Consider the following 12,770-nt stretch of genomic DNA (forward strand, 5'->3'; position numbering starts at 1 on the left):
TTCCCTTTGTCCTTTTTCCATAATGGGTGGGTTTCGCATTGGAAATTATGCAGTTTCTGCTTCTCTACCTCATGAAGTTAGGGATTGACAGGATTTCCATAGTCTCTGGGATGCTTCTACCACTTCTCAATGGGGAAAGCTACTTATTTTCTTATACAAAGGCAAGACAAAAAACATTATGCTGGTCCAATTTATAGAGCATAGAGATGCTCTTGACTATTTGACATTTATAGTCTTATTAGCAAATCTTAATGAATTTCCCTTTAGAGGGAGACAGAAGTGTAACCGTACCAAAGCAAATGAAGTGCTGATCAGTTATGTCTAAATTTAAAAATAAAGTAATGGTAAATGGTTTTTAATTTTAGCCAAGGTGATGAACGGCCCTCAAGTCTATGTACTACCTTTTAAATTTAGTTATAAAAAGGCGTATGTGCAATGATTCTTCATAGCTGTAAGTTCTGAAAGCAAGAGTATATACAATGTCAGCCCTCCTGTCAAGAAGGAGATAAAGCTTGAATGAACTCTAGCTATAATATATAAGTAGTAACTGCTTTCAAGTGGGTTTTAGAAAACTCTGTGGGGTGAGGTTTTTCTTGTGTTGCCATAGAGCTCAAATAATGGCTTTTCCATTGTTTCAGCTTCTAGAGTGAAGTTGCTGCATAGCTGATCCTCAGCAAGGGCAGACTGACATACTTCCTTTAGTACACAGTATTGAATTCTGGCCTGGCATTAGGACTCAGTCCTTGCCCAAGGTCTTCCTGAGTATTATGGGAAGGTGAAGACAAGCACTAAGTTTGCATAGGTACTGTTAAAAAAAAGTATTTTTTTACTTGTATGATTTTATAATCTTGACATAGATTTGAAGTTCTTGACATAGGTTTGAAGAGAACTTTTAGGAGACAATCTGCTAAATCCAAAGAAGCCTATTTAAGTTCCTTAGTTTGACCCCCAAATTTACCATATGAAGCTGTCTAGTTTAGGGAAAAGGTTTCTGAAATGTTTGCTTTTACCCAGTTTTCCTTTGAATCTCATACCCAGGATCAGGATATGTAAGCTGTAAGTTCTTGCTGTTGCTGCTTCTGATTTGGTTTACATGAAGAAAGCTACAATAAACTTCCTTTGCTTGCTTTCAAGCTGTAATTCTGGATTTAATGAAATCACATTTCTGACCCTGATTTCTCTGTAGCATAAACGGAACTATATGACATTGAATTGTAAAACTCTTCACTCTGCTGGTGTGAGGCACTGAACAGAGAAGCACCTCTTTTGTAGTTTTCTACAATTAGGGAGATGGTGTGTGTGAACCTTTGCAAACATTCCTCCTGAATTTGCTTGCTAGACACAGAAAGCTCTTTGTGCCTTTGGTGTCAGGGAAAGGTACTGGGAGGAGGAAGGCACCTGTTACTTACATGTCCCATGAGCATGTGAAATTTTCATTTTGTGTCCATGCTTGCTCTCTATGCTGGCAAAAGCTGCAACAGAGCAGCCTCCAGTCCAACACCAGTGCTCTCGATATGCCTGTAACTAGCCCCAAAAATAACCGAGAAAAATACTACCAGCAAATCAGCTTTGCATCTACTACACTTCTGTCTGCTGCAGTACTCCCAGAAAACACTGAATGTTGAAAAATTTAAAAGCAATGCCAGGATCATGAAATCTGTTGAGGCATACAGCTGGACAGAATGCTCTTCTTCGTTCACTAACTTTATGATTTCATGAGTAATTTTGGCATGATCTCTATCAAGAGCTCACAATTTAGCTGGGTAAGGTGATGTACTTTGGTAAATTTATTATAATAAACATCAACATTTATATAAGGATCCTAGCTTCCTTACTACTGGAAAAAGGTCATAATTTGCACAAGCTTTTAATTCCATGGAATAGAAAACTACTGAATATGACTCACAGAAGTAAGTTTCAAAACCTGTTGCATGATCACCTACACATTAGTCTTCAATCACCACTTTCCAGAAACCTAAAAGAACACAATTCTCTGGTCTAGAGTTGGTCAACAGATCAATAGGAAGTGGTACAAGAAACATCATTTTCCAACAATATAACACCTTGCACAGTCTTAATCACTAGCAGCATCAAACAGCAATATTAATCCACCAAAAATTCAACATTTTACACAGTAGCCTGCATCCAGGAATCCATGATGAGTATAAAGTGCCTTTTAAAGAAGGGAATGTGTATTTGCCACCCTCATTTATACATCTTGCACTCATTTTGATTTGGTTAAACCAAGAAGATCCCTGAGTTATGCATTAAAGCAGGCTTTTTGACTAAATTACAAATAAATAGATAGTAAAATCATTGTCACTGAAGGTAATTGTTAAACTTGCTTGAAAGCTTTAAAAACACCACAAAAAGTCAGTAGCTGTAAAGGGCAAAAAATCAAGCCGTAAAAATTAAGAAGATTGTCACCAAGAACTCTGTGGCTACATCAAATTTTCAACTGTAATGATCTGAGAAACAAAAGATTTCGGGCTCTGAATTAAACATAGTGGATGTTCCGCGTTTGTCTTGCTCTTCTGGCTTCTAATCTAAGCTGCCTGGCTCTCTCCTTAGCAGCTAGTTCTGCTGCTTGTTTCTCTTCTCTCTTCCTTCTCAGCCAGCTGTGGAGAGAGAAAGGGGACCAGAAGTACTGGCAGTTGTAATTTCAAGCTTTACATTATCCATTCAAAGGAGATTTGTCCCCCACTTAACTGTAGCCCACCATGTCTTGTAGGGTGAAGTTGGGTGTCATGGCTGAGACAGTCTAAAAGCCTGCCATACCCAAACACAGGAAGCACTACTTTCCCACCCCAATTCCCCTCCTTCTGTAGCCATCTTTACCTCCCCCCTTTTGTTAAACTGGATTAGCTTTATGCTCATTTCTTGGACTGAATCAACCCAAGGTTGCTCCAGAACAGGCAACAAGGGTTAGAGGAGAAGATCCCTTTTTTAGCAAAAGTAATTAGCTCTTTTCAGCTCAGGTTCTGACAAATAATTTCACAGCAGTGAACAAACAACATCAAGGAACTGATATATTTTTGTTAGGGTAAAAGTTTAAAAGGCCATATTCATATGAAAAAAACCCCTCCAAAACAACAAAGACTTCAATAGCAAAGATGTACCATAAGATAGCTACAGTTTGAGATGATAGACTACAAAAGTTTCAAATGTGGTCTCTTAGGAAGGACCCTACTCACTCTCTAAAAGCTCTGTCGCAATCCTCTGGGCTTGGATAAAAGGCCACTTCTTCAGTTTGGCGTCTCAAGACTTCTATCCGTCTTTCTCTCACGTATTGTTGGTGCTTTTTTTTAAGCCATAAACTGTAGGCTTCTTCTGGATCCCTGTGCACCTCCTAATTAATAAAAAGACATGTACACACAAGGGTTATCAGTAAATAACCTTTATCATAATCTCATTATAATAGGTTTTTTTGTATTCTGCCGGCATCTCCCCTCCATGAAACACACTTCATAAACACACTAGAGCATATGCTAATCTGGCATAGAATATATACATGAGCAAGCATTCAAAGCCCCATGTTAAAAAAAGTACTGAATTTAGATTTTCCTTTAGAACAGCATCTGAATCTCCAGGTTTTGATTGGGTCATGCACATTAACTGCTTACTAAAAAGTTCTGATGGCAAGAAACACACTCCAAGTAGTCTTCTCACTGCTTGCTCACTCAGGGCTCAATCAAGGCTTTCTCCTGGTATATGGGAGCATCACTGTATCCCCTGTGATTTTATAGTTAAGTTCATGTGTGCTGCTTCTACACTGCAAGCCACTCTGCTAAGCAGATCAGTCATAAACCTGCAGGTCTACCTCTTCACTGAAAACAATGCAACAAGAACATTTCCCATTGCTGTAAATTTTCATACACTTAGCTAAGAAGGCAAGTTTAGAATTTGGCTTTCCTATTTAACAAAGCACTATAGATCCCAGTTCCAGATTAGGAAGACCTTACTTTGATCCTCAGCTCTTCCAGCCGCTTTGCACGACGAATTCGCTTTTCTTGTTGCACCTGTTCTTTCTTCTTTTGTAACCAAGCTTTAAAAACTATTTCGTTCTGTCTTTTCCTCATTTCTTCTAGTTCCTTGTTCTTTTCTTCTTCCTTAGGTGAAAGGAAAACTGAATAAACTTTGTTTTTAAGAGAAAGATCTTAATTTGCAAAGACTGTTGCAGGCAATAAGTAAGCCATTTGAATTGCATGAGACACACACTAAAATACAGACGAAACAAGAATACTCAAAAGCTGCATCACAGCTGATAAAACATTTAGGAAGAAATTGCTTGGAGCACTTCTGCTTGTGATATATTCAGACACTTTCAGTCTAGTCCTTTTTGTGATTACCTCCATTTCCATGACACCTCTTGACTCACAGACATTCAAATAGCATCAGGCAAAAACTCTTAAAATTAAGTCTGCCCAATATCTCTAGTTAGCTTAGAATCACTTTAAATGGATAAATTTTAAAAATAAATGCAGCTCTCCGGCTTGATGGACCACTGAACCCTAAAGGATATTTAGCAACACATGGATTGCAGGCACTACCTTATTTATAAGGACCTTTTTTGGACATGAAGTTGCAATGTATTTACTTAAGGAGTATTAATAGCTTCAGGCTTTTTTCAAGTGTACAAAATTATATTTACAAAATTGAGAAGAGTTTCTTTTACTTATTAATTACATTTTAGTTAAGTATCTACAAGGAAGTGAAAAAGTTTCAATTAATGCTCCAGAAAGCTGATTAGGACATTTTTTACCAGGATGTACTCTCTTTGACACAAAAGATATAATCCCAACTCATTTCAATACTTCGAGAAATCTAATATTGCAAATACATGATGTTCCTCCCACCTACACACAACTTCCTTATATCCTCCAAACTTACCACTTCTAATTTACTGGAATGAAAGAAACACCACCAAAATGAAGCAGATAGATTCTAGTAAAGTCAAGAAATGTTTAATGTCTGTGAAATCTATCACAGAATGGAAGAATTCCGTTCCAGAATGAAGAAATAAGGTAACACATCCTTACTTTTCCATAATTCAGCCAACAAAGGAAGAAACTTAGCACACGCTGTTAGGAAAATAACCTTCCTTCCCCTCACTACCCTACATTTTACATTAAATATACAGAGCATGTTTTCAAGAGATCTAGTCTTGTGTGCGGAAAAAAAACACTTCAATTGCTCATCAGATTTCATACCCCTCATTACTAAACTGAGCCTCAGCAACCTTTTCAAATAAAGCAGGCTAGAGCTCTTTCCACAGATAGAAAGTAACCTTGGAAGCTACTTAGTCAGCTTAATTAGTACATCATGGCAGATAAAAATGGCAGATGCTTCATGCTCCTTTTATAGAGTAACACACATAGCAAGTTACCTTTTTGTAATTGTATCATTATAATGCAAAAAGAAGAAAAAAAATCAACATTTTTTAACTCTCTGGTAAAGATTTCTGAAGTCCTCATTACAGCTGTCAGAGGCTGACTATCATTTTTTTTTCTGTGTAATGAACTGAGAAAGAATTAAAAGGGTTCTTACAGTCACTCTGCTATGTAAATGGTATATTATGACTGAACACTCTCCCATGTGATAATTGCCCAATCCATACTTCTTGAGTACCCAGATGTGCCCCAGCCTTACTGTGGTTAATATAAAATTCCTGCAATGCAGTATAATATGTGCAGATGTGACACCATGCGCTATATTCCATAAAGTGTGGGACTGTAAGAGAACCTAGGTAGAGAGAGAGCCAAGAAGCAAAAGCAGTAAGAAAACTATAACAGAAGAAGGCCCATTTATGAAGGATGTATTAAACAAATACTTCATTTCTCCTCTGAGCAAGGCATGGTCCTATGCCACTCTGGGAAAGGAGCTTTGAAAGATTCTATACAAACCCCAGAGAACTATTGTTTTTATTATTGTTGTTGTTACTACTACAACTATTATTGCTGCCTCTTTTATCAAGGAAGAATGGTGTAAATAGCCTGAGCACATGGTCTTTGTGGAGCAGAAGAATAGGATGGTCACTGTGATTTATTTTTCTCTATATATTTACCTGTCTCTTCAGTCTTTCTTTCCTCAGTTCTATCTGCCTCCTTAATTCTTTTTGTCTGGGAGTAAGAGTGTAAGTGGAGCTTTTCACGGGTATGTTTGCAGACTCAGTCTTCTGTTTTCCCAGATCTTTTGCACCATTCAAAGCAGAATCTGGCTGCTGCTTAGAGTCAGATGGAGGCATTTCTTCCGCTTGAGTGGCAGTGGGTTCTGAAGTCTGTTGAGTTTCAATATCTGTAAAATAAACACTTATTGGGGCCAAAATACCCTGGCTTTCAATATCACATAAACTTGAGAGTTCAAACTTTCCATCTTTTTCGACTAGAACTTTACCATTTGTCCTCTCCTCATGTGAGCCAGCACGTCCTGAAAGTGATGTGCTTTTCTGTCCCTTGTCAGAAATATTCAGCTGAGACAGCCCATCTGAAACGTCTCCTCTTGCAAGGTCAGTTTTACCAACTTCAGCACCTTTTGGACGAAGATCGACCTCATCCACAAATTTTAATTTCCGTTCTCTTTTTTCATCCACAGGAGCCTGATTTTCCAGCTCTTTGTTGGCTTCTTCAATCTTTTCCAAGACATAACGCTTTATTTCTTCATCCTCTCCCTCATCCAGTTCCTGCTCATTTTCCAGCTTGGATTCCTGGATAGAGCTTTCTCTCTCAGCATCAGATCCATGGTCTTCCTGTTCAATATCTGACCCAGATTGCAAATACTTTTCATTAGAGTATAATACTTTCACATTTACATCTGCCTCTGAAAGCTGATCTAGATTTTCTTTCATTTCTTCATTGTCTTCCTTAAGAGTTTTTGTTTCAACATCCTCTTCCTTTTCTTCAGGATTCTAAAAAAATTAAAATAAACTAGTCTTTTCTCTCAACAAAAGAAGAGCTATCAAAGAAAGAGGAAAGAAACAGTGAGAGAGAAGAGCAGTACAAACAATCTGCATTCTAAACCAGGTTGTCAAATAGTGCACATCATAACTAACAGCTTTTTTGGCACTAACAAGTCTCTTCATATTCTTCATGTTCACATTCACACAAAGTTTAACTAACCAGTAAAGTGATTAGTGACAGCATAAAACTGCAATGGGTGTTATACAAACAGTTAACAGAACACAGAAGTACTTTTGAAAAAAAAGTAACATTTTCAATGAACACTGAATTTTTTGCTTGACAGATATTAGAACCAAACTAACCACTTTGCTGAAATGTTTTTCACTATAAAGCCAAATAACTTTCCTTGTCAAAATTCAGTGAATACTCCTACACATTTCACGCAATACTGAATTTGTGCCTATGATTCCAAATATTACTAAATTTTGTCTCCTAAATAACACAACTAGTATTTAACATAACAAATACCTCTTTTTCACCAGGGTTTTGTTTTTCTTCTTCATCAGTTAGGCATTCCGTGTCTTTTTCAAAATCATCCTCATATTCTGCATTTTCTGTTGAATCACCCACATCTCCTTGAGCTTCCTTTTCACTCATTTTGATGATGTGTTAGAGTAATACTACAAAAAGGAGAGGGAATAAAACATTTTCAAACTCCAGTGACACCCACATCCAAGCTGTGAGCAGTATTAATACAAGCATGTTAGACAGTGCCACAGCACCTCAGGACTAAGGATCACCAATGGCTCATAAACATGACTGGTTTTGGCCTTTCCAGCTCTGGCTACTGGAAGAAAGTTTGAGTTAAAGCAATTCAAGGGGATTTAATGTCTCTGACAGAGCTTAAACAAGAACTCATGATCTCTTAACAGTTAGCCTTGGGCTTGGACAAAGAGACCACTATTTTATGCTAGCTAGAAGTGCTACAAACTTCTTGCTTGTATCTTACCTTGTTTATATCTTAACTTGTTTAAATCCAGTATAACTTTAAACACTCATTAACCTGTTAATCAGGCTGGATATAATCATGCTCATGACAAAACTGAAGATGAGCCACTATAAGGACTGAATCTTCTAAAAAATCTTTGTACTGCATAGCACACAGGTGCCACCAGCTCCTGAGGGACTGCCTAATTGCCAGTGCTTGGTGCTTCAGGCAGACTGCCTGCTGCCCCTCAGCTCAGCTCTCTCAGTACAAAGCATCTAAGATGCAAAAGTTTAAAGATGCGGACACACTCACAAGCCTAGAGAGCTGATTCTGCTCTGTTTATAGCTTTAGCCCCTCATCATTCCTTCAATAATTTCTTTTTACAAAAGCAGCACAGAAGAAGAAAACATCAATTATTCAACTTTCCTGTTCTTTTTGTACCATCTGCTGTAGGCTGGAAGGTGCCACTTCTATGTGTCTCTAGGAGGATTAATCTGTGTCATTTTCAATATACCAAAGATCATGACTGTTGTGACAGAACAAGGAGTAATGGGTACAAATTGAAAGAGGGGAATTTTAGGTTAGATATTAGGATGAAATTCTTTGCTGTTTCGGTGGTAAGTCACTGGAACAGGTTTCCCAGGGAAACTGTGGCTGCTCCATTCCTGGAAAGCTTCAAGACCAGGTTGGATGGTGCTTTGAGCAACCTGGTCTAGTAGAAGGTGTCCCTGCCCATGGCAGGAAGGTCACAATTTGATGAGGTCCATTCCAACCCCTTAACATTCTGTGATGATGTGGCAAGACAACATGGGGTGTAAGGGAGAGCTCTGACTCTGGTTTGCCCTAGAACAGCAAGATAGCTCTTGCTGTGTGACTGTCCTGCCCTTCCGGACAAGAATCACAGAATCAGAGAATCAACAAGGGTTGCACCTGAACTGTCAAATCCGTCTGTGCATTTTGTAAAATACCCTTCATCCAGCAGATGTTGCTTAAATTATTCCAAGCTTTTGTTTTGAGTTCTGATGAGCATCTCTGAGTTCTCATTTATTCTCAGGAACACCAGCTCTGCTCTTTAGAACTCAATATTTCATGCTGGTAAAGAGTGATGTTCTTTTAAGCCTCAAAGATTAGTCAAGATTTGGTTTGGAGTGGTAATAAAGCTGGGCATTTGCTGCAAAATTGTTTGTATAGAAACTTTTAAAAGCTCTTTGTTTTCTCTGATCCATATGTTGTTCAAGAAAATCTGTCAGTTTTTTCACTTCTTTTTAGCTACCACTTGTCACTGGAATCACTCATTCACACTAGATTTCACAGAATTTAAACTTTAAGAGCTCATCCAGACTGTTGCCTTGGCTTTCCACACTATATATCTATTTCCATCATGTTTTTCCTGCACCACCTCATATGACACGTAATGATTTTTGCTGGGAAATGCCCTTTCCTTAACAAATATTATTGGTTTGGGTGATGACATACCTGGGATCTTAGTGGAGATTACTTTGCTCTAGTGCATATTCAGCACAAAAGAACTATTTCTCTGTGATTTCATTATTATGATAGGCAGATACAAAAGCTGCCCAGATGAAATGTGCCTTTAAAAAACATGTTCACATCAGTCTGTGGCACTCAATACAAACACATTGAACATGCTGCTTAATTCATTTAGGTGAAGTGTAAATAATGGGGAGCAGCATAAAAATCAATTTCTTCTGTTGTAAGATAAAGTAGCCATGGCTGAAGAGAGAACTTCCAATTCAATGACTTGTTTCATAGAATCATAGAATGTTAAGGGGTTGGAATGAACCTTAACATCATCTAGTCCCAACTCCCCCTGCCATGGGCAGGAACACGTCCCACTAGACCAGGTTGTTCAAAGCCCCATCCAGCCTGGCCTTGAACACTTTTCATGATGGGGCATCCACCATCTTCCTGGCAATCTGTTCCAATGTCTCAACACCCTCACAGTAAAGAATTTCTTCCTTTTATTTAACCTAAATTTCCCCTCTTTCAGTCTGTACTCATTTCCCCTTGTCCTGCCACTGCAGTTCGTGACAAGGACTCCCTCTCCGGCTTCCCTGTGGGTCCCTTCAGGTACTGGAAGGTTGTAATGAGGTTCCCACACAATTTCCTCTTCTCCAGGCTGAGCAGCCCCAACATTCCCAGCCTGTCTCCACAGGGGAAGTGCTGCCATCCTCTTACCAACCTCGTGGCCTCCTCTAGACTTGTTCCAACAGTTCCATATCCTTCTTATGCAATGTCCTTCTGGTACCTTAGGGGCACCAGAAAATCCTGAATCAGCTCCTATTTTATTTTGGATATTATGAAGTAAAGGGACTCAGCATTAAGAGGGACCGAAAGTATTCAGAAAAATCTCAAATCTTCATTTACACCTGCTTCTGTTCTACTTGGGGTGTGCCTGTGGAGAGTGCGCGCTGTGACCATTTGTTCTGCACGGCTTAGTAACATCTCGCGGTTATACTCAGGCACAGCCACAACAAAAGGCGGGACAGAGCGACGGATTTCTGTCTCTTTGTCCTGCACTAAAACATACACGCATACACAGATCCACGAACCCGAACTCCACGCGAGGCGGTGGGGTACGTCCTCACCAGCATTCCCTGCTCCTCTGGGACACGCCGGCGCCGCTGCTCCCGGCCGGGGACGAGGAGCTGCCGCCGCCCGGCGCTGCGGGTGGCACAGCGCCACGGCGGCTCCCGAGGGACAAACACCGCCTCCCGAGGGACAAACACCGCCTCCCGAGGGACAAACACCGCCTCCCGAGGGACAAACGCCGCCTCCCGCTGGCCCCAGGCACCCGCGAGTAGGCCGGGCCGCACCGCTCTGTTGCTATGGAGACAGGCCTCCCCTCACCGCCCCCTTTTCCGTGTGGCACAATTCCACCTAAGGCCTGGAAATTGTGGGGAAGCGGAACGCTGAGGGGAGCGGGGATACACACTCCACCAGGAGAGGGGCAGGAGTGGGGCAGGCAGCTCGCCCTGTCCAGCCGAAAGCCCTTCTTTGATGCTGTTAAATTATGCATTCGTCAGGGAGCAGCCTCGGTTTGTGTGTTGTATTATTCATCATGCTCCGGCTGGCAATGAGCAATCGGATCAGCCCAAGAGGCAGCAGTGTCAGGATCTGGGCTTTTGTTAATCACAGAATCATAGAATTGCTTGGATTGGAATGGAATCTTGAAGCTCCAACGCCAGTGCCATGGGCAAGGACATCTTCCACGAGATCAGGCTGCTCAGAGCCCCATCCAACCTGACCTTGAACTCCTCCAGAGCTGGGACATCCACAACTTCTCTGGACAACCTGTTCCAGCATCTCAGCGCTAATGAAGACAGCGCTGAATCTCCAGAGACACACGTCTCTGTGTTAACCACACATTGCTCCTTGAATTTGGAAAAAAAAAAAAAAGGGCCAAAAAACCCAACCCTGATTTACCTGCGGAGCCAGGGGGGCTGGCAGAGGGAGAAGGATCAGGCTCCTCAGTGGAGCTGGAGGGAGGCGGCAGGTTGCAGTCTCCTCTAGAGAGAGCCAAACACCCCACAAGTAGTGGACGCTGTGCCCCTGAGGCCAGCAGGACCCCAAAGAGCTGTGTGACCACCAGACTCCCCACAGAGCACACACAGCGCTCACTGCAAAGGCAGCAGCTGTCAGCAGCCGTTCAGGGTGGTAAAGTTCATTCAGCATCACAAGATGCTTCCCAGCACTGAATTTTGGGGAATGATCCTCCTCAGCCTTCCTACCAGCTGGGGCTGCAGTAGCATAGACCTCTCAGGGGGGAAAGAGGGAGAGAGCGAGGGAGGGAGTTTGTCTCACTGGCAGCACTGACGTGGTGCCAATCACACTGTCATGGCCACACACCTCAGAGGGCAGGACCTCCCCTGTACTAAAGGGTTAATGCTAATGAAAGAAAATACAGGCAGAAAAACAGCCATGAAGCCAGAGCTCTGATAACTCTCAGAGTAACTCAAGTAGGGTCCCCCTTTCACTCAAAGTCATATGGGACAGAAAAGCTGAACCCCTTCAAGGTGGGGTTCACGAGTTCTCTGAAGACATCTGTCATCATAGGCCACATGCAATAGGAGGAGGCAGGACTCCATGACGACAGGGCTTCTGCTCATTTTACACCATACAGTGAAAAAGAAAACCAGGTTTTGACACTGGTTCTAGTGGGCTGGAAGAGCTCCCTTACACTTACCTGAGATAATGCTGTTAGCTGCTTGGCAATGGTTCCTGTTGTACCTGGCGAAACTTCAACCAGTAACCTCACCCAGGGCATGCAGTTATCCCACCCTTGAAGGCAATATGCTGAATTTCTGACTTTCCACATTCCATTTTGACAAGTTCATAGCAGTCTAAAATACAGAAAACTGGGTACAATACCAAGGCTTTCTGCTCTGCTTTTATTGTAAGACTTATCCTTCCTCTTAAAAGCCAGTGCTATCCTTTTAATTCACAAGAGATGCGTTATGCGACTAATTACAAATCAGTGTGATTAAGACAAGGATTAGACTCTATTGTTGGGATGCCAAGCTGTGATATTTGATAATATTAACTTAATGATTTACGGTCAATCAAAATTGATCTATGCAGTCATTAACCCACATGTCATTAAATGTTGGCTTTCAGATGTTCCCATGTGTGAGGAAGCTGCAGAGCATGGTTATGAAAAATGCAACGAAAACAGCAGTAAAGCAGTGCCGGGCTCCAAGGACAGATCCAGGCATACTGGCTGCTGTTTTCCTTGTCACTAATGCATCAGACACTATGTTCAGACAACAGATTCATGGACAGTGAGTGTGTTTCACAGAGAAAACCTGCATAACATCCCCAGAGCAGCATTAAGCAAGCACTTTAACACCTTTTTTATGTAGTGT

The 12,770-nt window shown here is 41.1% G+C and overlaps 2 protein-coding genes across 2 annotated transcripts in view; one reads left to right on the top strand and one right to left on the bottom strand.

Annotated features, from left to right (window-relative positions):
• BLZF1 (basic leucine zipper nuclear factor 1) overlaps positions 1-1,147 on the top strand; it is an 8,182-nt gene extending 7,035 nt beyond the window's left edge. The window contains exon 7 of the mRNA XM_005420536.3: positions 1-1,147. This exon is cut by the window's left edge and continues 261 nt beyond it. The gene's annotated coding sequence lies outside the window, so the exon portion shown is untranslated.
• A 613-nt stretch (positions 1,148-1,760) lies between these two features.
• CCDC181 (coiled-coil domain containing 181) lies at positions 1,761-10,575 on the bottom strand. Its single transcript, XM_031056674.1, has 6 exons — positions 10,494-10,575; positions 7,425-7,576; positions 6,065-6,904; positions 3,963-4,109; positions 3,195-3,349; positions 1,761-2,618 (listed from the first exon to the last, which is right to left on the bottom strand). Exons 2-6 carry the CDS (start codon positions 7,551-7,553, stop codon positions 2,498-2,500), a joined length of 1,392 nt encoding a protein of 463 aa, XP_030912534.1. The 5' UTR covers positions 7,554-7,576; positions 10,494-10,575; the 3' UTR covers positions 1,761-2,497.
• Positions 10,576-12,770: the final 2,195 nt, after the last annotated feature.

This window comes from Geospiza fortis, unplaced genomic scaffold (assembly GCF_000277835.1).
Source record: "Geospiza fortis unplaced genomic scaffold, GeoFor_1.0 scaffold1, whole genome shotgun sequence".
In the NCBI taxonomy this organism is placed as follows: domain Eukaryota; kingdom Metazoa; phylum Chordata; class Aves; order Passeriformes; family Thraupidae; genus Geospiza; species Geospiza fortis.